General features: G+C 39.4%; 1 protein-coding gene across 1 annotated transcript in view; it reads left to right on the plus strand.

The window, feature by feature from the left end:
• The window catches only part of LOC133499421 (collagen alpha-1(XXVII) chain B-like), a 68,106-nt gene that overhangs the window by 35,799 nt on the left and 9,434 nt on the right, over positions 1-22,873 (plus strand). The window contains exons 14-47 of the mRNA XM_061817447.1: positions 1,479-1,523; positions 1,624-1,677; positions 1,770-1,814; positions 3,283-3,336; positions 3,400-3,453; positions 3,671-3,724; positions 3,833-3,886; positions 3,964-4,017; positions 4,101-4,145; positions 4,968-5,021; positions 5,165-5,209; positions 5,330-5,383; positions 6,266-6,319; positions 6,486-6,539; positions 7,257-7,310; positions 9,182-9,235; positions 9,624-9,668; positions 9,935-9,979; positions 10,057-10,110; positions 10,821-10,874; positions 10,948-11,001; positions 13,466-13,519; positions 13,598-13,651; positions 15,195-15,302; positions 15,378-15,431; positions 15,608-15,715; positions 15,810-15,863; positions 17,238-17,291; positions 18,089-18,145; positions 19,363-19,416; positions 19,534-19,587; positions 19,667-19,720; positions 19,802-19,855; positions 22,701-22,808. Of these exons, the coding sequence (XP_061673431.1) occupies positions 1,479-1,523; positions 1,624-1,677; positions 1,770-1,814; positions 3,283-3,336; positions 3,400-3,453; positions 3,671-3,724; positions 3,833-3,886; positions 3,964-4,017; positions 4,101-4,145; positions 4,968-5,021; positions 5,165-5,209; positions 5,330-5,383; positions 6,266-6,319; positions 6,486-6,539; positions 7,257-7,310; positions 9,182-9,235; positions 9,624-9,668; positions 9,935-9,979; positions 10,057-10,110; positions 10,821-10,874; positions 10,948-11,001; positions 13,466-13,519; positions 13,598-13,651; positions 15,195-15,302; positions 15,378-15,431; positions 15,608-15,715; positions 15,810-15,863; positions 17,238-17,291; positions 18,089-18,145; positions 19,363-19,416; positions 19,534-19,587; positions 19,667-19,720; positions 19,802-19,855; positions 22,701-22,808 (1,947 nt within the window). The remainder of the gene's footprint in view (positions 1-1,478; positions 1,524-1,623; positions 1,678-1,769; positions 1,815-3,282; positions 3,337-3,399; positions 3,454-3,670; positions 3,725-3,832; positions 3,887-3,963; positions 4,018-4,100; positions 4,146-4,967; positions 5,022-5,164; positions 5,210-5,329; positions 5,384-6,265; positions 6,320-6,485; positions 6,540-7,256; positions 7,311-9,181; positions 9,236-9,623; positions 9,669-9,934; positions 9,980-10,056; positions 10,111-10,820; positions 10,875-10,947; positions 11,002-13,465; positions 13,520-13,597; positions 13,652-15,194; positions 15,303-15,377; positions 15,432-15,607; positions 15,716-15,809; positions 15,864-17,237; positions 17,292-18,088; positions 18,146-19,362; positions 19,417-19,533; positions 19,588-19,666; positions 19,721-19,801; positions 19,856-22,700; positions 22,809-22,873) is intronic.

Consider the following 22,873-nt stretch of genomic DNA (forward strand, 5'->3'; position numbering starts at 1 on the left):
GTTCTGACCTACTAACATGGCAAAAAAAGTAACCAAATAACAACCCCAAATGTACCTTCATTGCATATAATGCCTCTGAAAACTTACAAAGCCAGTCCTTTCCAGTGTATTTTACTCTTCTTTTTTTTGTCTTCTCTTGACATTCCTTTTTGAGGCTTTCTTTTCTGGAATAAGTAGTGTAATAAAACCACAAATAACCGGAGATAAATACAAAACACATGCAGAGCTAATTCTTTGATGCTCGCTGATCTGAGATCTTCTGAAATATGCTGATAGCTGAATTTTTGTGCGAGTTAAGAGGAATCTTGTATGATCTCAGGGGATTTATATGTTAGAGATGCCGCTGTACTTGAAAAACAGCACTGACCTTGTTTTGACACAAAGCAATAATCTTTGTAAGTTAGAAAGGACAACACTGTTGTGTTGATATAAGTCCCAACAGACAGGGTTCCTGCTCAGGCCAATGAAAATGTAACACACTAATCAGAAGAATTGTTTATCCATTTAGACCAATGACCTCCATGAAGGGTCTATGGATTGTCTACCTGAAGTAGTCCTTTAATATCACTTGGGTTGTGTATTTGATTTGGCTCCTACAGGAGTCTTTGGTGTTCTACTCAATGGTTGACACAATCCATCCATTTTCCGAGCTGCTTATCCTCAGAAGGGTTGCGTGAGTTCTGGGGTCAATCCCAGCCATCTTCGGGCAGGAGGCGGGGTACACCCAGAACTGGTTGCCAGCCAGTCGCAGCATAGTGGGTGACACCATTTTGTTTGAAATTTGTGTTGGTGGGATTATATTCTTGGTTAGACCATCTGACCCCAGAGATGAATAAGGCATAACGATTTTGGAATGGACCATCTGTCTAGGGTTTGGGTTTTACTCTGGAAAGGGGAGTTACCTGACTATGCAATCCAGTAAAATGTCAAAGAGTTTGTTGTTAAGTGTCATAGTCAATGAGTCTGATTTTCCAACCCAAAAGACCTCAGTAGAGGGGACAACATTTGCATTTCACAAGTGGTAAAGGACATGGTGGATCAGACCTGGACCCAATTTCCTCCAGCTGTTCTAATGTAATGTAGACACAACACCTCTCTCGTTGATCCCAAATGGAAGACATCATCATGAGTTCCAGTTCCCATGATGGACTGCTATCGTCTGACCTCTGATGTCTGCCCCCAAGGCCACATTTCCTGTCACATTTGGCTGCCTTCGTCTCCTGTCATCCTGTGAAGAACCATAGGAGGTGACAGGAAGGCCATGCTGGGCTTCTTGTCATCTATCCCTCTGCTGGGAAAGGATGTGGACATGGCATGAGGCTGCCGGGTTGATAACCTGGACAACAGAAGTCTCTGTGTGTTAAGCGCCAAGTACTCTGGCTTTTGGGCTAAACTGAAACAAAAAACCTGCACAGAAATACACTGGATTAACTGACATAGCCTTGGGTCTAATTTCTTCACTCCCTTTTCTCTCTAAGGGTGACCTTGGAGCTGCTGGTCCACACGGAGTTCATGGTGTTTTTGTAAGTATTGCAATTAGTCCATCAGCTGGTTTAACACTAGATTTTTTAACTTCACATGGATGATTTCCTCATCTGTCTTTTCTATGTGTTGTTCATAAAGGGCGAAATGGGTCCTGCTGGCATTATGGGTTTACCAGGACCTCCAGGACTCAAGGTAAACACTGGAACTATTTTCAATGGTGAATGATATAAAAACAGCACACTTTAGCCTGTTATTGCTCAGACATTTGTCTTTTTGTTTCCAAGGGTGTGTCAGGAAACACCGGTGAACCAGGACTGAAAGGTGATAAGGTGATCTGCACATGTATTTCTCAGATTATTAGTCCTTAAACACTTTTAGATTAGTCTCCCAAACTGACCATCAGCTATTCAGTAATTATTTACTGTCTGTATTATTTGGGACCCGAGGGCACTGGGTTCTTGCGGCCTTCTCCGGGTAGCCGGTGTTTGGGGTGCCTCAGTGGGGCCGGTGGACTACCCTTGGTCCCTCATTGTGTGATGTGTCCCATCCACCAGGCCATGTGGACTCCTGGGTCCAAACAAACACCTCTTGATAGATCGGGTCTCGTCCTCAGCCTCCGCGGTGCAGGCATTCATCGTGCATGTGAAACAGTGTCAGTTCACTTGCATGTGTCCGTAGACACACAGCTCTGGGACTTTCTCGGTGGGTGTGGGGCCACTTGTTGCGACAATGAATTTAAGAATATGCGAACTCACGCACATACTGGTCCTACAGACGTTTATGATTTACATAGCCACTCCCACCACATTTCAGTTTTCCAGTTTTCATGACACTTGCAATACATGCTTCATCTCCTGTTTTTATCCTGTTATATCATGTCCTGTCCTTCCCTCACAGGGTGTAGCACTACTGCTACATACAATACATACCTAATGAATCATTGTTCTAGGTATATAAAGGTTTATTTTCCTCACCTCTAGAAACCTTGTTCTGTTGAACTGATTGACTGTTTTTGATTATTTTCAATAAATATCCATTAAAATACTCGGAAAGTAGAGCGTCAGCTTAAAAAGTCCACTGGGACACAATAAAATTGTTGAGGCATAAAAGGGATACAGATCAGCCTCTCAATTTGAACTAAGAGCCCAACGGGAGAGGGGGAAAAATAGTATTATTTGGTGTGGTGGACATCCTATTGTATCTCTTGTGGCATAAAAATGATTTTTGTCATAATAGTCTTCCATGCCACAGCTAATATTTTTAACAGGTATAAAATATTAAATTTAGCTGTTGTATTTAAAAGTGTATTTTTTTTATAAGCAAAACTGTTTGATGGATATTTTATTTGACACTTTTGATGACTTGCGCAGACTTTTAGTACAATGTGTCACTCCTATTGCTTTTCAGCCACAAAATTATTATGTGGTATATGAGGTGTAGTTGAATCACTGCTATTCTAACTGTTTGCAACTAGTTTTACAGTGGTTAGAATTTACGGTATACTGAATATATTTGACAGTGATGTATTATGAGGGTATGCAGTGGTCAGACTGCACTTGATGCGGTAGTTGTGGTAAGCTGTCATCTAAGGTCACTTTGACGGATTCTGGCAAGCACTGAACTTAAAGCATGCTTCCCATTGGATATTTTGGCAGGCTATAAAGAAATGTAAACTGTATAATCACACATTGAAACCTTAGTCTTAATCAAACCCTGCACTTATCATTAGTTTGATTAATAATATAAAGCTTGTTTAATTGTAGCTGTTGTGTATGTCGTGTATATTCCGCCTCTCAGGGGGACGTTGGCTTGCCAGGAGAACCAGGAGAGGGGGGCTTCAAAGGGGACAAGGTAAATTTACCAAATGCAAACTTTTGTTAGTGACCCATGCACACTAAAGTTGTACTTTCACAGGGCATCCAGGGGTCACCTGGTGTGCCAGGACCAACTGGAAGTACCGGACTACAGGTGAATCCCTCCATAGTTTGATATTTTTCTTCACCCTTATTCAACCAGCTGCTCCCAAAAAAAGTCTTTGAAGCAAAAGAGTGCAGTGACTGCATACTGTGCACTTTTATTGAAGTACAGTTTAAACAGTTTTAGGAGTCAGATCCAATTGTTTTGGAGTCTATGGCACATTTGTCTTTAGCTATAAATGTGGTTTAGTGATCATCATACTTTTTAGGGTCAAACTGGTGATAAAGGCCTCGATGGTTCATCCGGCCCTCCTGGCTTAGAGGTAGGACATGTTCCTACCATTTTTGGAACAAAACAACATTAATGTAAGATTGGAAAAAAAACATGAATACCAGTATGGTTATACAGAAAACCTTCTTGATCTTTACAGGGTTTCCCAGGTGACATTGGCACGCCGGGTCAAAACGGGCCAGAGGGACCAAAGGTTGAGAGTCTGCAAAATATAAAGAAATGGTGGATGAACTGTGGTAAAAAATTGATTTTCAGTGTTGTCATTCCCAGGGGAGACATGGCACACGAGGGTTTCCTGGTCCACAGGGAGCACCTGGACCCAATGTGAGAAAGCACCCTCCTTATTCTATTGAGCAAGAATAGATGATTGTGTCTGCCACTCGGTTTTGAAACTTTATTGTCAATAGGGTGATGAGGGGCCGGTCGGGCCAGCTGGGCCAGCAGGAATTGAGGTGAGTGTTGATTGGGCAAAAACAATAACAATCCATTTATCCACTTTTTTTTATTGATGATCCTCTTAAGGAGCTTATAAAGCCTGATCAGACTCACATCGACACAGACAGATACAGCCAAAATGCGTCTGTTTACTGAAAATGTGCACAAACAAGTGATAGAGAACACTATAAATTCTTCTCTCAGTCATAATTCCGTGTATTTTGTAAATGTCTCTTGCTGGGTTATAACCATTTTCCTCTTACGATATTACAGTAATACGCCAGTGACATTTTCTGTTGACCAATCAGTCGACAATAGTCTATTAGAGAACTGTACTACTTCTACACCTGCTAACCTCTTCAAAAGCGTGTCTGTGAAAGTTTGTTGGTATGAGTCAGATTTTTTTGGACGTTTTACGATGATAGCGCTGAAAATCGTTGGCTCTGCTGAACTGAACCAAACTTGACTGCTAGGTGAAAACGTTTTTTTTTGACTGGGAAAACATGCACACTGGACACATAAGTAAACATTTTAACATACACCCAAAACTGCAATACAAACTAACTGTGCTGTCTATATAGTTGCACCAAAACGGGCAGGGGTGACAAAGTCCAGCGTCGTTGAGATAAGATAACGTACAAATATGGTCTTCACATTTACTTGAAGCAGACACAGATGGCCAAGGCTCTGAAGTTCTGTTTTATAGTCAAGACATTGATTTATTTTGCCGCTCAATGATAGCCGCAACCAATCCCTTTTATTTTTCACTTGAAACAGGACGTGTTGATTGTTTCTCATTCCGCAGCACATTCTCTATGTCACTTTGACTTTGTGTTCAGGGTAGGCCTGGGAGGCAAGGATTCCCTGGACTTACTGGCCTGGAGGGACTCAAGGTCAGAGGGACAGAGCGTACTCTAACCTAACATTTTCTCCTGGGTTTCTTTTACAGTAATGTCTCGTCATTATAATATGTCTAGATTAGATGTTCATTGTTCTTTTACGCGTACACAAATGAGATGTGCTTCCTTCTCTGTAGGGTGAGACTGGGCTAACCGGAGAGGTCGGGAATGTTGGCGAGAGGGTAAAAACGCTTTTCTCCTTGTGAATCACAGCACGTCTCTGTTTAGTTTGCAAGGCAGTGAGATTCTTGTGAGAAACAAAAGAGGCAATACAAAGTGCTCTTTTTTTCTTAATCCGTCAGGGTTTGCCCGGCTTCGTCGGGACTGCTGGAGAGACGGGACTTGCAGGAGAAATGGTTACTACTTTTACGTATCATTTTGCTGGCCAATGTTAATGTTGCTCAGTTTTCTGTTTGTGATTTTCCCACCATTGTTATTTTTTTTAAGTTTCAGGTTTAAGTGTACAATCCTTAAAAATTATGCAAAATCTCTCATTCAGATATTCAAAGGTTTTAAAAATAACAAATTTGTAATTTGCATTTTGACTTTGCGCATAACAGTGATCAGAATTAGCAGGTACACCAAAAATTATATAGAATTAGTGTTTCGAAAAATAAAAGGGCAACATTTTCTGAACATTTCCAAACATGATTTTTAATATTGAGATCATATTGAGCACTCCTTGGGGTCTTGTGAGAGTACGAGATTTTCAAACCTTTTTTTTAAAGGTATTTAAACACACCTTTAAAACACCAGAAACCCATTCAATCATATATAATATATTGAGAGAGAGCAAACGGAAACAATGGAGTAACTGCTGTAATTACACCCAAAAAAAGTCTGGGATACAGCAAGACATCGATGGGTGAACTGCAGTAAAGTGGGAGTTTACTGTATGTAATACAGAATACCGTATCTGCCCTGCGATTGGCTGGCAGTTGTAGCCAACTTCTCGTCCAAAGTCAGTGACCATCATGAGGTTAAGTGATGAACACAATGGATGGATTTGTGCTTGGTGCCATTGCCAACGCTCACTGTTCTTTCCTCTGTTGTGTTTTACACATTCAATTCTGCCATGGAACAAGTGACTATGAATTACAATTTTTCCAAATTTGCTGTGAATGTACAAGCATTTGCATTGACTTTTTGGGTGATGTTTTAAAATGAGTCGCAAAGTATTTGTCTTTAAAGAATACAGTACTATATATATGCTGTAATCATGACCTGTGCTTCCACAGGGAGATCGTGGGAAAACGGGCACTCCCGGACCTCCAGGGGAATCGGGGCCCATGGTAAGGAGTAACTCTGGAGACAGCGAGGGCACTCAGTACTTCGTTCATTGCATGGAGGATGAAGGGAATGTGATGATGTTCATTCAGCTCAGCAAATTGAGCCACTCTAATACTGATGTCCAACATGTTGTTACTGAATCTCGACAGTTTTGTTTGTTTTTTTCAGGGTCACACCGGAATACCTGGAGAGACAGGACTTCCTGGGACCGAAGGAATTCCAGTAAGTTTACATAAACCCTACAAGTGCAAGCAAAAATATGAGCTGTGTCAGAAAAAATCCAGGACTTGTGTCAACGCATCCAAACTGCACGTTTTCCATCTTGAAGAAACCCCACTAAGTTTAATGCACTTAGATTTCTCCTTGCCTGTATGTACTCCTGTAAAGACTCCTCTGGGATCCTCTGCAGCTTCGTCATCAAGGCCATTTTGATGTCGTCCAAGTCTTCACAACGTGTCACCATTATGATCCCTTTGAGCTTGGGAAAGATGGGGAAAAAAAAAAGAAGTCTTGCCAATTGAATGAAGCAAACGCCATGCGATCTCTTAGGCATGCTGGCTGATCGTCTGACTCCCAATGAAAATGAAAATTCATAGATTGTTGTTTGGGTTTGAAAAAATATACTGTATATTGTGACACCAATCCGAGTCTTTTCCGACACATTGTAAACTTGGGTTTTTTTTTTTTTTTTTTTTTTTTTATACAGCCATGTATGTGGAGGATAGCAGACTAGAGAAAATCACAAAATATCCCAGATCTTAAATACTTAACCCTCAAACAAATTAACGGCTTTAAGAGATTTTGCAGTATATGTATGTTTCCCATTAGAGACCAGCATATGCCATATTTTGAGCTGGGTCCGATCCCAGCTGACTTTGGGTATGGGATGAACCCTGGACTGGAATATGCAGTATTTATTGCATATATTTGTAATTTAAGGGTCCTCCTGGATTGAGGGGATCAGGTGGCATGAGAGGACCTAAAGGCGTGAAGGTAAGTAACTTAAATTTGGCTTGAAAATAAATGAATTTGAGTTTTGTTTTTCTTTTTGCAGAAAATGCAAATTCTTAGTGATTTCAATGATACGTTGCATTGGACATTGACATCATGTACCTGCTAAAATTTACCACTCAATCTCCTTTATGAAACTGTGTCATTAATACACTGGAGGAAAAAATATAGGATGCGTAAAGGAGAGAAGGTGAGAGCAAAGTTGCCAGAATTCAGCTGATCTAATTGAGATGGCACACAAAGAGGAGGGTGGATTGAATGAACAATTGAACACAGACACACATATTGAAAGCATTTCATTTAATAAATGAGTTTAACAAGCCTCCCTTGATATCACAAATGTAATAGCTAATAACCATAATATCTGAAAATTACATGCAGTCCTTGGAAAATAGAATTAAAACACACATCTCCTTAATACACCGCATGATGAAAATCCTCGTTAACAGTTTCACTGCTGCAAGGGCTTATCAGCTCTGTTGGAAGCTTCTAGAAGGGGGATTTAAACAGGCCAATGATTATCTGTATGAGCCTTGTTTCTTTGATTTTTAGCTGTCGTACCTCTGCAGTCCATTAATACTTATAGGTGGATATGGACAGTGACTTTTACATAGTATCCTGGAATGGATTGTATTCAACTTCAGAGGTTCCAATGTACAATGATCCTCATTAGGAAATATAGATTTCTACAGTATACAAAGGGTGTACACTTCTTTTTTTCATTTCTATTTTGTCTCAGGTGTCATTTGGACAGATGAGGGCCATCAGCATTAGATAGCTTAGACTTTGTTTTTTTTAAGTCCCCCATGGCTGACCAATTGACATTGGAGCAGTGTTGTTAAATAGCTGCCTGGCGAGAGGTTTTCTGTCCTCACGTACTTTTCAGCACCAGTTTTAGAATCTTTATGGCAGTCACACACCTCCAACACGTGGTATAAAAGTTTCTCCGTTCTAGCGGAAGATTATGATCCCGAACAAATTCAAGTCAGTTCAGGTTGTTATCACTCATCAAAGCTTCCGCTGAATCAAACTTTGGTAACATTAGTTCCAGTGCAGTGCCCCAGATAAACTTTCCTCTATTTTGCAGCAATGTCTGCTCTAGGAGTTCATTATCATCATCAATGTTGATACTAGCAGGCCTTATTATTTCATGGTTATCAAGAACAGCTTCTCTGACATACTTGCCAGGGTGAGGGTAAGTTGTACTGAGCAGTTTGACTGGTATAAAGATTCTAAAAACCGGTACTGAACTACAATCGGGGACAGAAATACTTCTTGTCAGGCGGTAGTTTTATAATGCTGCGTCAATTTCAATAGGCGAGCCATGTGCCAAAGCCAAAAGCCTAAGCTGTCAAATAGAGATGGCCTGACGTCTGTCTAGTTGATACCTGAAACACAATAGAGAAAAAGGAAGCGGACAGTAACTTTTTATACACCCTGTATATTTGGAAAATAATCACAGTCTTGAATTGAATATCTCCATTGCATGCTTATAGATGTGATTGGACTGACGTTTCATAACATCCTGAAATGAATTGGGGTGAACTTGTGGGGTTCCAATGTACAACAAATCCCCATCATGGAAAGATGACGTTATACAGTATATTGTATATTTACAGAATAACCACATTCTGTAATTGAGTGTCCCCAATGTGGAACAAATGATAATAAATAAAAATAGAAACTCCTGGACTCAACTTAATGGGGATGTCCAAAACCAAAGATAAATTGGTCTTACTCCATGACTTAATGTTTGAAACCACATCAGTCAGTGAATGTGAAAGTCCTCATTATCTTCATAAAGTATCAATGAAAGTTTTATTTATGGGTTTTTTTAATTCTATTTTCTTGAGGGTCCGAGAGGTCCAGATGGTACAGTGGGGGAAGATGGCGCTGAAGGACTTAAGGTGAGCACCATAAATGTTGTTGACATTCTTAAAATCTTCTCCTATGTTAAGTCAAGTGTTTGATCATTTGCTGATGCTATTATTCCACATTTCAAACTCCCTTTGGGGAGTGCAGCACTCTAATTTGACACATCAGATCTGCCCCGCTGTGGAAAGCTTGGAAAAACATCTTGTCAATAAAAACAAAGTAACTATTGCAAAAGTAATAATGAATAGCTCATTTCATAAGTTTGTTCTGCCAGAGATTATTTTTAACATCTGAAGGACTTTATTTGAGGATGCTCTTTGTTCGATGAATGAAACGCAAGTTGTTAGTTAAAGCTTGGCTGTCTGCAACATTTTAACTGTGGGGGGATTTGAGGAACTCACTTGAATCTGTTCTTTGCAGGGCCCTGATGGCCCGCCAGGAAAGTCAGGCCTCCCTGGTGATGAGGTACATAAAACTAAAAAAAGATACATAAAAGGTGCTGTTGATACTTCTATTTTGTATGCAACCTAAAAAAAGCAAAACAAAACAAATATGGTTCCATTTTTATAGTACACAACACACACACGGGAATTAGGCATTTTCCAAATACAGTCATTTATGCAAACTTAATATCAGCAAACATATATTTTATTACTATAGTATACATACAACAAAGACATACATGACTAAAAACTGGAAACGTAGCACTTATTTGCCTCATTCTGTTGCAGGGAAAGCTTGGTGAGTCTGGTGAAGCTGGCATGAATGGATTTCCAGTAAGTGGCCATTTTTACCTAGTTATATTTGATATAAGATCTAATAATCTTATTAACAATTTGTCATCTCATTGTAGGGGGTACAAGGACACTCTGGCCCTCCAGGGGACAAAGGACTTGCTGGGGACACGGTGAGTCACATTTTCTTAAATTGTAGTCAGTCTAAATTTCTCCATTATGAAGTAAGAATCTTACAGATTTTGGATGGATTTTCATATTGTACAAATTTGACTGAGGGTAGCTGGTCATAGTCTTTCTGTTGTCGTCAAAACCATTAAGTGTAAAGACATTATGTAAGCCAAAATAAGTCAATTTTTAGGAGACACACAATTGGAGAAATCAGTTATCGAACTGAATGTTTTGTCATTTAACTAATGGTGAGTTTGCCCAAAAATGTGTTGCGTTTTAAAGATGTTTAAGTCGTTTTAAATATGGACAAAAACTCTCTACCGCTGACATAAAATTTTGCAATGATACCTTTTCCCCTCTGGAATCATACTGTATAGTGTTGTAATGAAAAAAAAAAAACACTGAGCAGAAGAATCCATTTCTTCCTACCTAAATCTCATAGACCCCATTAAGACAAATAGCGAGACAATGATTCACGACATCTTATACCCGGAGATGCAGCTTTCCAGTGGGCCTGCCTGTGTTCCCATAGCAACAGGCTCATCTCCACCACTTACAAAAGCTCAATGCATGGTTTTGAAAGCACTTCTCTTGGCAGATTAATTTGGCACATCAAGCCCACACACACGTCATCTTATTTATTTCCTTCCTTCGTTGTCACTTTTAGAGGTTATAAAACTTTCATATTTGTGGCCTACCTTTGTGTATGTAGGGAGCTGCGGGGCCTCTAGGATTGGGCGGGCCGATCGGCGAGATGGGACCCTTGGTGAGTCTGATTGCCAACTGTTTGGAGAACGACATAGTGCTCATGATTGAAGGTGGTCTGTGTTTCTGTACAGGGCCCCCCTGGGAAAGCTGGGGATGGAGGACTGTCTGGTGAGCCTGGAGAAAAGGTACATCGAGCCAGCCCACTTTACTAGTTACACCTTCACAGTATGAAGACATCCAAATGCAAAAGCCATATAAAACGTAGTGCTTTTTGCATAAAACGATTCTAGAGAGGTGTTAAAATAACAGTTTAGTATTGTGGTTGTAGTTTGCAGTGAAAGCAGAACAGTGTTCTTGTGGTTGGTGGTTGTAAGGTTTGGGGTTCTAATGTCAGCCACACACGTCCTCTGTGGAGTTTTCTTGTTTTGGCTGAGTACGCTTGGGTCTTTAGAGGTTTTTTTTTAGTAAACATTACAGTGATAACGATCGATAATTGATTTTTTTTTCAGCTGTCCACTAACTGCCAGCGCAACTGTTTGCCTTGTGTCTTCAAATACAAGTTCACTGCCCTGCCATCCCAGGGTGCACTCACCACCCCGCGCTACGATTCGCTAATTTAATTACAGCCAGACACCTTCACAACCTTGCGGGCAGATGGAATTTTTGTAACTTTTAACAGCAATTTATGAAACATAACTCCAGGGTCGCTACTCGCTACCATCATTTATAAAAGTCACAGGAGGAGGAAGTGCTTCACGATGTATTGTAGCAACCCTGCAGTTATGTTCTCTCTTTTGTTGCAAGAGTTCTATAAATATTAACAGCTGTCTTTTCATATGGGCCTGCAGAGCACTTGTGCTTTTGTTAGACTTGGATATTTTGTAAGTGACTGTGCTACTGCTCTCAGTTTTAGTCAACTATTTCCACACATCTTAGGCACCACTGCGAGGACCCAGCACCTGTTGTTGGCTTCCATGTTGTTCATGCTAAAACACATTATTGCAAATTAGTCGATTTCAGGCTCTGTCAATTCGTTGACTAGTTGGTTAAACACCTCGGTGAGAGTTTGGGTTGCATGACTCCAGATTGTTTTTAGGTTGACACAAATGTGACGAAAGTTCAGTCAGTGAAGACTGATAACGAATAACGTAATTATTTTTACAGTACAGTAATACCGTTTAGACATTACACCGATCTGATCGTGTTGATCGGTATTGGTTGCTAAGTAACATTTTATGCTGATCGGCTTTAATGTTATAATTCACCGATCCAATCCATTCGCAAAAGACATAAACTCGGCATCACCATCATGTACAGTATATTTGAATTCAAAAGCCATTATTTTTAGCGTGTATGTGTGTCTTTTGATGTAGTACTATAAATATCTGACAGCCAATAAAGTTATTTAAAAACAGCATGCTTGCTGTGTGGGACGGAAAACGTCTGAGACAGACAACACGTAATTCCTAGATCAGACGACAAGAGAAATTTGGTCTTTCACGGTTGCACGATGTCACACTGCTGCAATTAAACCTTGTATTCCGGTACAACTGTATGACATCTTTTACTATCACCAGGCTTTATCTTGTCAAGTCAGACATAACCCCGGATACACTCGTTACCATGACCACAACAGCAACAATGCCTTGCATATGTATTGTGTTGGTAAAAAAAAAAAAAAAAGACAAAATGGTAGTCGGGAGAGGACGTTGTTTTCAGGATTGCTTGAAGTATATTCTCGTACTTTTAATACGAGAAACGTTTTGTAGGCTAGAAAGCTAGTTCTAGTACTAGCAGTTGTACGTAAACCTGCCGGTATTCTGTCGAATGGTGCTCTAAAGTTTCAGCGTGTGTGAAGTTAATTAATTACGGTAAGATAGCACCCATTATCGCTGTCATGTTGTAATGTTGGTTTCACCTGAGAATGTATGACCTGATGAGAATATTTTTGAAGATACTCACAGTATATAGTATTAAGTATACAAATATATACAATAATTGGAACAGTCATTCAAAGAGACACATTTTTCAATCTTGTGATCAGATCGGTGACCGGTTATCGTTTTTTGTTCAAACTCTCTGATCAGTCTCCAAAATCTTGATCTTGTAAAGCCTACTCTAACTAAAAAAAATCAAGAGGAGGCAATGCTTCTCAAAAATATAAAGTGTAGTAACTGACAATGGACAACTGATAAACCAAATTTGTGCAGAACATACGTCTGTGTCAGAACAGACAAGCATTAATGTGGGCTAAGTGAAGTCTTGCCTACTGTTGCTTGATTGTAAAATAAATTAATTAACCCGTCTTGCTTCTAAGACCAACGTAAACAGCAGCGCCTTTGCCATGGTGGGCATTTGCGCTGTTTGTAAATCATTATGGCCCTATATGACCATGTTCAAAACGTCATTGTGGAGTAACAAAGTCAATAAATCGACTAGTCAACTAGTCAGTACAACCCGAATTATATGCTGATTTTTGATTACTTGTGAGATCAGTCTGTCTTATTACTTTTTCATGGCAGTGAAAAAGTTCAATAATGTTTATCAGCAACATATTGCATTAGAATGCATAGCAATGTTTCACAACCTATATTCAAAGTTTAAATAAAAGTTGTTACGTTGCTGAAACGTTGGCATTCATTCATACAGGGCGACATTGGTCCACCTGGCAACATTGGAGAGCAAGGCTTGATTGGCCAGAGAGTGAGTATCGTGCACACTACTGATTGAAAATAAAAGTCTTAATTACTAAACTTGTTCCATGAATAAATATTTCATAAGGGTGAGCAAGGCATCGATGGTGAAGCTGGACAAAATGGACCGGATGGCCTTAAGGTAAAACATGAAGGGGATAACGAAACATACAGTTAACTTACACAAGATTCCTATAATGCTATTCCTCCTGAAAGCTAACTTAACAGTTTCATCATGGGTTCATTCAGTCCAAGATATATGTGAATCAAGAACTAAATGAACCCAAATCCGGTTGAATCTTACAGCTTATTATCGTTAGAGCGCGACAGACTGTGTGTGTGAGCATTTGGAACTGGATTGTGGCAGAAACAGCCAATGAGATTCTTTTAGAAGCTATCATAGCTGGAAACCAATACAACAACAAAAAAAAGGGGAAAAAAGATGGAACACTTAAGATAATAATAATAAAAGATTTCCAAATCAAACCAAGTTAAACAAACAGAATTAAGAGATTTTCTTTTTGGCGGGATTGTGTACACAACATGTTTTTTGTCAACCAAGAAAGTTAAACAGTGTACATTAAATCCCCTGTGTAGCTTTTAGATAGAAAACAGCAGCTCACCAGAGATTTGCCGCATTAGCTGATCACTGTTGTGTGGAATAAAATCAGGTCCTTGTATCACTACATTCTTCCTCTTTGTAAAGACAGACAAATGCAAAGTGAAAGTTTTGATGGTCTTTTTGCAGCCGTGTGTAGCTCCATCAGCACCTCCCACAGGTATTAAAAGAGGTTTCAAACAATTAATGAAGTAACTAGAATATTCTGAATTGTGCAGACTAAGAAGGTTAGGACATAATCATGTAATTGTTGAACACATTGGGGCGAGCAGCACTTTCTGCATTCAGCAGTGAATCAAGCATGATCCAGGATGTTGAAGATTTTTAAATAAAACAACAAGCAATAAAGGAAACGATAATGTGTAGGACAGAGACGATGGAAGGTAACTTGACCGTTCTGGACTGACCATTCTATAATTTCGCGTCGGACAAAATCGAAAAACATTGCTGGTGATCCGGAGCCCAAAAAGGCTGCCATCACCTGCCAATCTCGGAAAAAAAGAAGAAAAAAAATCACTCACATTCACACCTAATACAGATAATTTAGTCTTTAATGAACCTATCTTGAAACTTTTTTTCAAAAAAGTGACTTATCTAGCGACTTGTGTCGGAACTAACGACCAAGTTGAACTGACTGGCTATCTTACTCAGTTAATATACAGTATTTGCAGATGTTAGATACAGTTTAAAATAGGCCAGCGATTATGAATTAATATGAATTATTTAATAATTATTTTTTAAAGCCTGCAAACCAACTGACTAGCTAGCTTGCTAACTAATAATAAATTAAGTAATCAAGTTAGTAAATAGCTAGCTAACTTGAACGCTCACTCTACTTCATTAAATTTGGGTAGATTAAAAGAAGGTAAACAATAATCGGCAGGAGAATTCAGGGCCCTGTGTGTATTAAAAATTTAATAATACATTTATTTGCTGTTTATTGTCATTTGTGTTTGTGGTAATACATTTTCACCTCTGCTTGTTTTGAGATTATCAACTGTTCCTCTCCTCCTCTGTCACATAAATCTATATAAATTTCTCCACTTCTACGATGATGTCTTTTCAGGGCGAGAAAGGGGATGCCGGCGTTGAGGGTGCTAAGGGAGACCTAGGTGAAACGGGCCAGAAAGGAGAGGAAGGACCCTGTGGCCCTCCTGGGCTGTCGGGCGTGACGGTGAGTGTGCGTGGATTCTCTTGATCAATAAAAAAGTCTTGTTTGGGTCCACTTAAACTCTTTCTCCTTTAAAAGGGTCAAGAGGGTAAACCGGGCAAAATTGGAGAAAGAGGAAAAGCAGGAGGAAAGGTTTGTTCACCCATCACTTTCCCATTCAAGTCCATTTGCTTCCCCTGTCGAGGGATTGAGCACAAAAAGAGGTGACTTGCTGGAGATGCTCGCTGATAGTAAATTGGAGAATGCCCTTAAAGTCATTACAGTTTACACCCCCGCTACGTACGTGCTTATTGACTGCCTCTTGCCAGGGGACCAAAGGACACCAAGGTCACCTGGGTGAGTCCGGGCCAATAGGCGAGCAGGGAGCACCAGGATTTGTTGGGCTGAAAGGAGCCAGAGGAACCATAGGCCCACTGGTAGAGCATCAGTTACTTTTTACAGCTTCATTTGGACTGACGGACTGAATTGGCATTCGGTAAATGTGGCCCAAATATGGATTTATTTCCCCAGGGAGCTCCTGGAAGAATGGGCCAGCTGGGAGACCCGGGAATACCAGGCTATGAGGTGTGGAATAATTGCGCTGTTTTTTCCCCACTTTTTTCCACAGAAAGCTCCTCCAGTAAGGTGATAAAAAAATATTTACCCCATGAGTGGGATTGTGTCACATTTCTATTATTGCTGGTACCGAGTGAATGTCACAGTCTCTACACTCTCATAGAAGAATCATTTGTGACCATACAGAATTACATTTTACCTATTATTACCATGCCAAACTCCTTTTGACAGATTGACCCGTTTTTTGGATAACCTGTGGGTATTCTGAAATTTTGATAAGGAATCCCATGTTTGATGATCATGAAAAAAAAAAGAAAATCTTTACCAAAGCAGTTGAGAATAAGTGAAATATTTATGCAGAGTAACTGCAGATTGCAGGAATCCAATTTAAAGACGAGGCCACTTCCATCCAAGGCAACTCATAATAAATATGAAACCATATTGATGATACACTGTATAAAACCAATGTGAAAAATGTTATAGTTATCACAACGTGCAAGTAGCAGCATTTATAAATGCAAATTATCTTAATCTAGATAGTGTATCATGAACAAAATAAAATATGAATATTGTGATGTGGGCGGTACGGTGGATCAGATGGTAAAACGTTGGCCTTACAGTTCTGAGGTCCCAAATTCAATCCCAGACCCGCCTGTGTGGAGTTTGCATGTTCTCCCCGTGCCTGCGTGAGTTTTCTCCGGGCACTCCGGTTTCCTCCCACAACCCAAAAAACATGCAACGTTAATTGGACACTCTAAATTGCCCCGACCTGTGATTGTGAGCGTGACTGTTTGTCTCTATGAGTCCTGCGATTGGCTGGTAACCAGTTCAGGGTGTACCCTGCCTCCTGCCCGTTGACAGCTGTGATAGGCTCTAGCACGCCCCGCAACCCTTGTGAGGATAAGCTGCAAAGAAAATGGATGGATGGATAGTGTGATGTTATTAATTGTGCCCGACATATTAAGTACCTTTGAATGGCAGGCTTACTGATTAAGATTGAAGACAGATTGGAAAATCCCATTTAAAACTTTTAAAGACTTTTTTTTTAGGACAAAATGCTGTGTTTGTAATAAAAGAGAGAAACATTTAATCTGATCTAGACTGTAATCTTTGCTGATTGCCTGACTTTTTGATTGGTGTTTGCTGTCAATTGCAACTAAATTGAAATGACTAAATATGTACTGTGTATTTTTTAGCTATTTACTTATCATATCTCCTTTGTTCTGTTTATGTTGGACTTGACTCCAATTTCCTTCGGGACGAGAGGAAATTCCAGATCTGCATGACTAGTTTTTACTTACTGACTTCATGGCAATAGAGGATTAATTAAATGGTAGTAAAGGTTAGTTTCATCAGCGTAATCAAGTATTCCTCTTGTTGTAGGGTCACAAAGGACTGCAAGGCTCCCAAGGACCACCTGGACCAAAAGGTGAAAAGGTACTTTGGGACACGATTAATTCCTCACCCATTTAAGTTCCAAATCTTTGGGTAAGAAAGCTGTTGTAGATGATTGGTAAGAAGTATGGTTGATTCACTTTGAACTGTTTAACTGTGCAATCAGCCAAGTAACTTTTTCTTTTAAGAGTCTTTTAGTCGCGATTAATGGAATACAAACGGTTTTGTTTCTTGGACAGGATGCAACACAATACAATAAAAAGAATCAGATTTTTTAAATTATTATTATTATTATGGTTTGAGCCATCTGGATGTGCATAGTTGTATTATTGTTTGAAATAACAGCAGCGCTTGTTTACTAATCACAATGATTCTCTCACATATGTGAACGGTTTGTCCATGCAAACTAAAACATGCAGCAGATCTTATATATACATGTATCGTGATATGTCACGTTCAATTTTCGCCCATGTCACTTTTCCCCGACAGCTCTCTCACCGTGCCGAATTACGTTCTTGATTCTCTAATCATGTTCTTGGCGTTGTTGAATTCTTTCATTTTACACATGCAAAACACATGCCTGCTAAAATCCTTCACACGTCTACTATTGTTCAATTTGTGTCATAAAGTCCCACAGAAAGAGAGAGAGAGACAGAGACAGACACATTGACTCATGACTGTGTATTTTAGCACTTGGATGGATGGAACAACCCGTTCCATGGAATGGATAATGTTGACTGCATTCTTTGGAATAAACTTGCTCTTTCAGATGTTAGCATAAGGGGTAGTTCTTCATTTATTCCTTGCTTATGTCTTGCTTGTTTCGTGTTAATTTTTAGGGTGAACAAGGGGAAGACAGTAAAGTGGAAGGCCCACCCGGTCGCCAAGGTGACAGAGTAAGTTTTAATTCTTTGGTTTTGTTCCTGCTCTACTGTGAGTTGCTCTACTGTGAGTTGATCCCAGGAAATAAAATAATAATAAGAAAAAAGTACATTTATACTGTATTTGATGAATGTTTGTCCAAGTCGGCGAAAGAGGATGAGACATTAAGCAATATGAATCAAAACAAAATGCTATTTTTAATATCTTTAAACAATGAGCAACTATATAGCAATGTTTACATGTTTTCTCAATACATTCGTATCTAATTTTGCAAATGTAGGGGTCATTTTCATCTAATTTGATGAAGAAGGATAAACCCCAGTAAATTTCATTATACAAATAAATCTTTATTATTTAGATGAGTACTCGAACTGGCAGTCGTTTTCAATTAAAATATAATATTGTTTTGTAGGGAAAAATTATTCTAAATTAAAAATTTTCAGACTTTTAATGTCAAAATATCTTTACCATTGTGTGTCCCAAATAAAATTTCATGATTTGCAACATGTTTTCTGAAAATGCCATTTCCATTTTTGGATGAAAGCAGATTTTTGTTCTATTGCTTAACATGTCTTTTCCAGAAAACCTAACCGTTGAGTAGTAGTAGATTCAGCAGAGTATATAGTACATGTAGCACAATATAAAAAAACTAGTGTACATAGTACATATAGTGTTTAAAGAAATAACTAAAATAGAAAAATGTGTTTCAGGCATTAATCCAATCCAATCAAATGCTATTTATACTGTAATTGATCAGAATGCATTTTGGAGCATGCAGAGTAAACTAGCCAGGAGGTTGGGGGTTCGAATCCGGGCGCTGATCTCGCTGTGTGGAGTGAATTGTGTTCTCCATGTGCTGGCATGGGTTTTCTCTGGGTATTCCAGGTTCATCCCACAGTCCACAAACCTAAAAAAAACTGCTTGAGAAAAAAAAAAGAAAAATTTGTTTTAAATGCTATTATAACTGCAGCAACATGTCAAAAACAAAATGGATACATTTTTACTGAGCTAGGTGATAAAGCCTGGGTTGAGTTGAAAACACCAGAGAATACCGTTGTTAGTATAAAATTTTCAGACCATGTGCAGCAATGAATATTTTAGTGTCAGACCCACTGTGATATGTTGGTGCTTTGTTTAGGGAGTAGCGGAGGCCACATCTGTTTTATGTTCTCCGACGGGGAGCTCACTGTCCAGCTTTTTTACGATGTTTTATCTTGTTGCTCCATGGCAGGGTCCTCCTGGTAACAGAGGTGGGAGAGGAGAAGCAGGTGACCCCGGACACATTGTAAGTGATTTCAGGATGACGAAATTACCTGTGGTCCTGAACAGTTACAGAGCCTTTTTTTGTGTTTGTTTTTTGCAAAGTTCTGTATTGTGTAATTTAAGAAATGACATTTTGCAGGGTCCAGTAGGTTTTGACGGAGAGAGAGGCAAAGCCGGTGCCACAGGACTTCCTGTGAGTATTCCAATGATTTCGACTTAAAGCCACGCAATGTTTTGACTATTCTTTTTCAAAACTGTAATGGTTATTTAAGGGAAATCCTGGACCCAGAGGACAACAAGGACCAAAAGGATCCAAAGGTGAACAAGTAAGGACTCAACTCAATGTAGTGAATAGTTTAAAATGCAATCATGGTTGAGTTATGCAACATTAACTCTCTGTGCTTCAGGGTCAGAAAGGAAAATCTGGGGCGAGAGGAACATCTGGGACCAAAGGACCACCGGTGAGTTTCACCAATGCTTTTACGACAGCGGTATTGTGAAGTTCCACCACCATCCGTTCCATAACGCTGGTCGAAATGGGATTTGGTTTTCTGTCAAAATAAAATTTTTTTTTTTAGATCCCTTGTACCCCTAATATTGGTTCCACACCTCAAACTGACAATATCATGCAACAAAACCCTCATTAACTGTACAATGATTTAAGTTAGAAGCGGTCAAATATTGGCCCATTAGAAACAATAAAACACTCTTTAAACATAAACTCCAATGGTGACGGAGCAGGGGTAATAAATATCACACACTTATGAAATGGAATCTATGGAGTTCCAGACATTACATGGGAAAAAATTTAGCTACAGTGTTGATAGAACGTGCCCAGGGGCAGACTAAGTATTGGGCAAAAAGTCTCAGAAAAACTGATTAGCAACATTTTCCTCAATTTAAATAAATTATCATTGTGTAATTTTTCATTCACACCCTTAGGAACTAATGAAAATGCTTGATTGATTATGATCGTTTCAATTTGTCCCCCTTCCTTTTCATGCAATGGACTATTTCATCTTCTTACTGGCCATGTGCAGACTTGACTCAGAAAGACTAACAACAAAGTTGTAGCATTGTCAGGACAATGAAATGGAGTTATCCCGTGGAGCAGAAAAGAGGATAATATTTTATACTCACATCTCGGTGATGAAAGCATCACTCGTGTCACTCTGCACTTTATTTCTTGACTCGGTTGAGTAGCAATGCTACTCCTACTGGCAAGGGCATCATTACACAGTATTATATTTTTACAAGGCGTGAAGTGAAACACAAGTCATTATTCCCCTGTGGTTGAAGGTTTTTATTTTCATAATTCAATAAATTAAAGATCTGTTCTTCATATCACTTCATCTTCATGTTTAGCCTTGGAATGCAGGAAAGAGTTGTTCGTTTGTTGGTTATACCCAATGCACTAAAATAAAATACAATCATTTAGTTCTTATTGTTTCCTTAGTGAATAATGCTGAAGATAAACTTTATCCTGAAAAATCTTATGCTAAGTCACAATTGTAATCTTTGTTTAAAACAAACAAAATCTCATGATCACGAGTATTTTTGAAACATTTCAGGCCCTGTCCTGAGTGATGATTTGGTAGTTTTAATTGGGCCCACATCTTAAGGTTTATCCGCTTCCCTCCCAATGACGAGGACGATGGCTCTACGCTTCGCCTCATAAATACACGTAATTCTTTGGCTAAGTACATCCAAGTATAGCAAGGAGATATTTTTTATATGGGTTGGACACATTGGCTAAGAGGTTTCCTGACCTAGTGCCAACCCCGAGTGCGGTAGTCAAATGCACATCACTGGTGACAGGAAATCAGAATTTGAGTCCAAGCAAGCCAACAAGAATAGGGGGGTGAAGAGAAGTAGTACAAACCCACCAAAATGAATCTAGTAAGAGCGCTACAAGTAATATGCCAGCTCAGTCCTTCCCACAGCTAACACCAATCATATCTGCACTGCACAAAAGTACTCGGAGGTCTTACGAGATTTGCATAAGTCTTGTGATGTAATGTTTAATAACAACTCCCCTCCTATAGAGCTCGTGCACCTACGTCACCAAAATCACGTGACTGGCCATATTTTGCTGGTCAAGCAAAGCATTGTTCAATGCTAAGTCACATATCTTATAGCACGACGCACAGACTTTTGTCCGATACCGTAAAACATTTAAAAGGTGATAATAAACAAAGGTACAAGGAAAAATGAGAGAGAGTTGGCATAGAGGACCCATATTTAATGCCAAAGTCGAGGTTTTTGCCGATAAGAAATTGGACTGTTAATTCGATTCCGCTTGTCTTGGACAACTGGATCTACACGTATCTGGTGAGTAAGTTGTCGATATTTACACGGAAGAGTTTGAAAGCGTAGAAAAGTCTGGAGGCATACAAATACTTTGTTGCTGGATCTGTTCTCAATCAAGAATAAATCCCACATGGTGATGGAGCCACTCAGATTTTTTCAATACAAATACCAATATTTAAATAAATGACCACTGGTTTTCACACACTCGCATTCATTAACTATGATTGGGGGGGGGGGGGGCGGCTCCTCCATACATAGAAGCAAATTGCTGCCACACGTAAACTTCCCTAAACCTTCTTTGCGACAGATGGTTTATTTTTCTTTTTTTATATACGCATTGTTCTCAAATGAGTCAATTTGGCATTATAAATACTTCTTGGTAATTTGAGATTGATCAGAATAATTCCTACCTGAAATGAAGCGATCGCTACACATACCAATATTTAAATAAATGACCCCTGGTTCTACACAAACTCACATTCATTAACTATGATTGGAAAAAAAAAGAAGACAGTGAGTCGGCTCCTCTGTACACGGAAGCGTATCGCTACCATACATAGACCTGTCTGCGACAGATGGTTTATTTTCTTTTTTTAAATACACATTGTTCTCAAATGAGTCAATTTTGCATTATAGATCCTAATTGGTCATTTGAGATGAAGAATAATTGTGAAGTGATCACTACACAGTTGTGTGTATTTGATCGGGCACCAGCCATCACATTTAATTCCCGAAATCCATCGATCTTTTCTGGTCTTTTCAGATGGTATTCCATAGAAAGATCTCTTTGAATATCTGTCTCGTCTGTTGTGACAACCAACAGCACAGCAGGTCTTTGGTATTATAAATATTCTACTCCGGTTCAATGTCTCCCACAATGTCGAACAGCTCTGTTTGACTGGCAATATGGCGCCATGAAAATGTTCTGGATTTATGTTGAACTTCATAAGAAATACTGCAGTGGTGCTCAAATGAATATTTCTTGTTTTTGCCAAGGGTCCAGAAGGTCCCCCTGGCCTACGAGGTGTAACAGGAAGGGAGGGTCTCGAGGGTCTTGATGGATTGGATGGACCGCCTGGTAAAGATGGAGGCAAAGGCACCAAGGTAAGTCCAATTGTTTGATCAGTAGCTCAATAACTTTGACAATCGTTCAATAATATTTTTGCGCT

This window comes from Syngnathoides biaculeatus, chromosome 4, assembly GCF_019802595.1.
Source record: "Syngnathoides biaculeatus isolate LvHL_M chromosome 4, ASM1980259v1, whole genome shotgun sequence".
Taxonomy (NCBI): domain Eukaryota; kingdom Metazoa; phylum Chordata; class Actinopteri; order Syngnathiformes; family Syngnathidae; genus Syngnathoides; species Syngnathoides biaculeatus.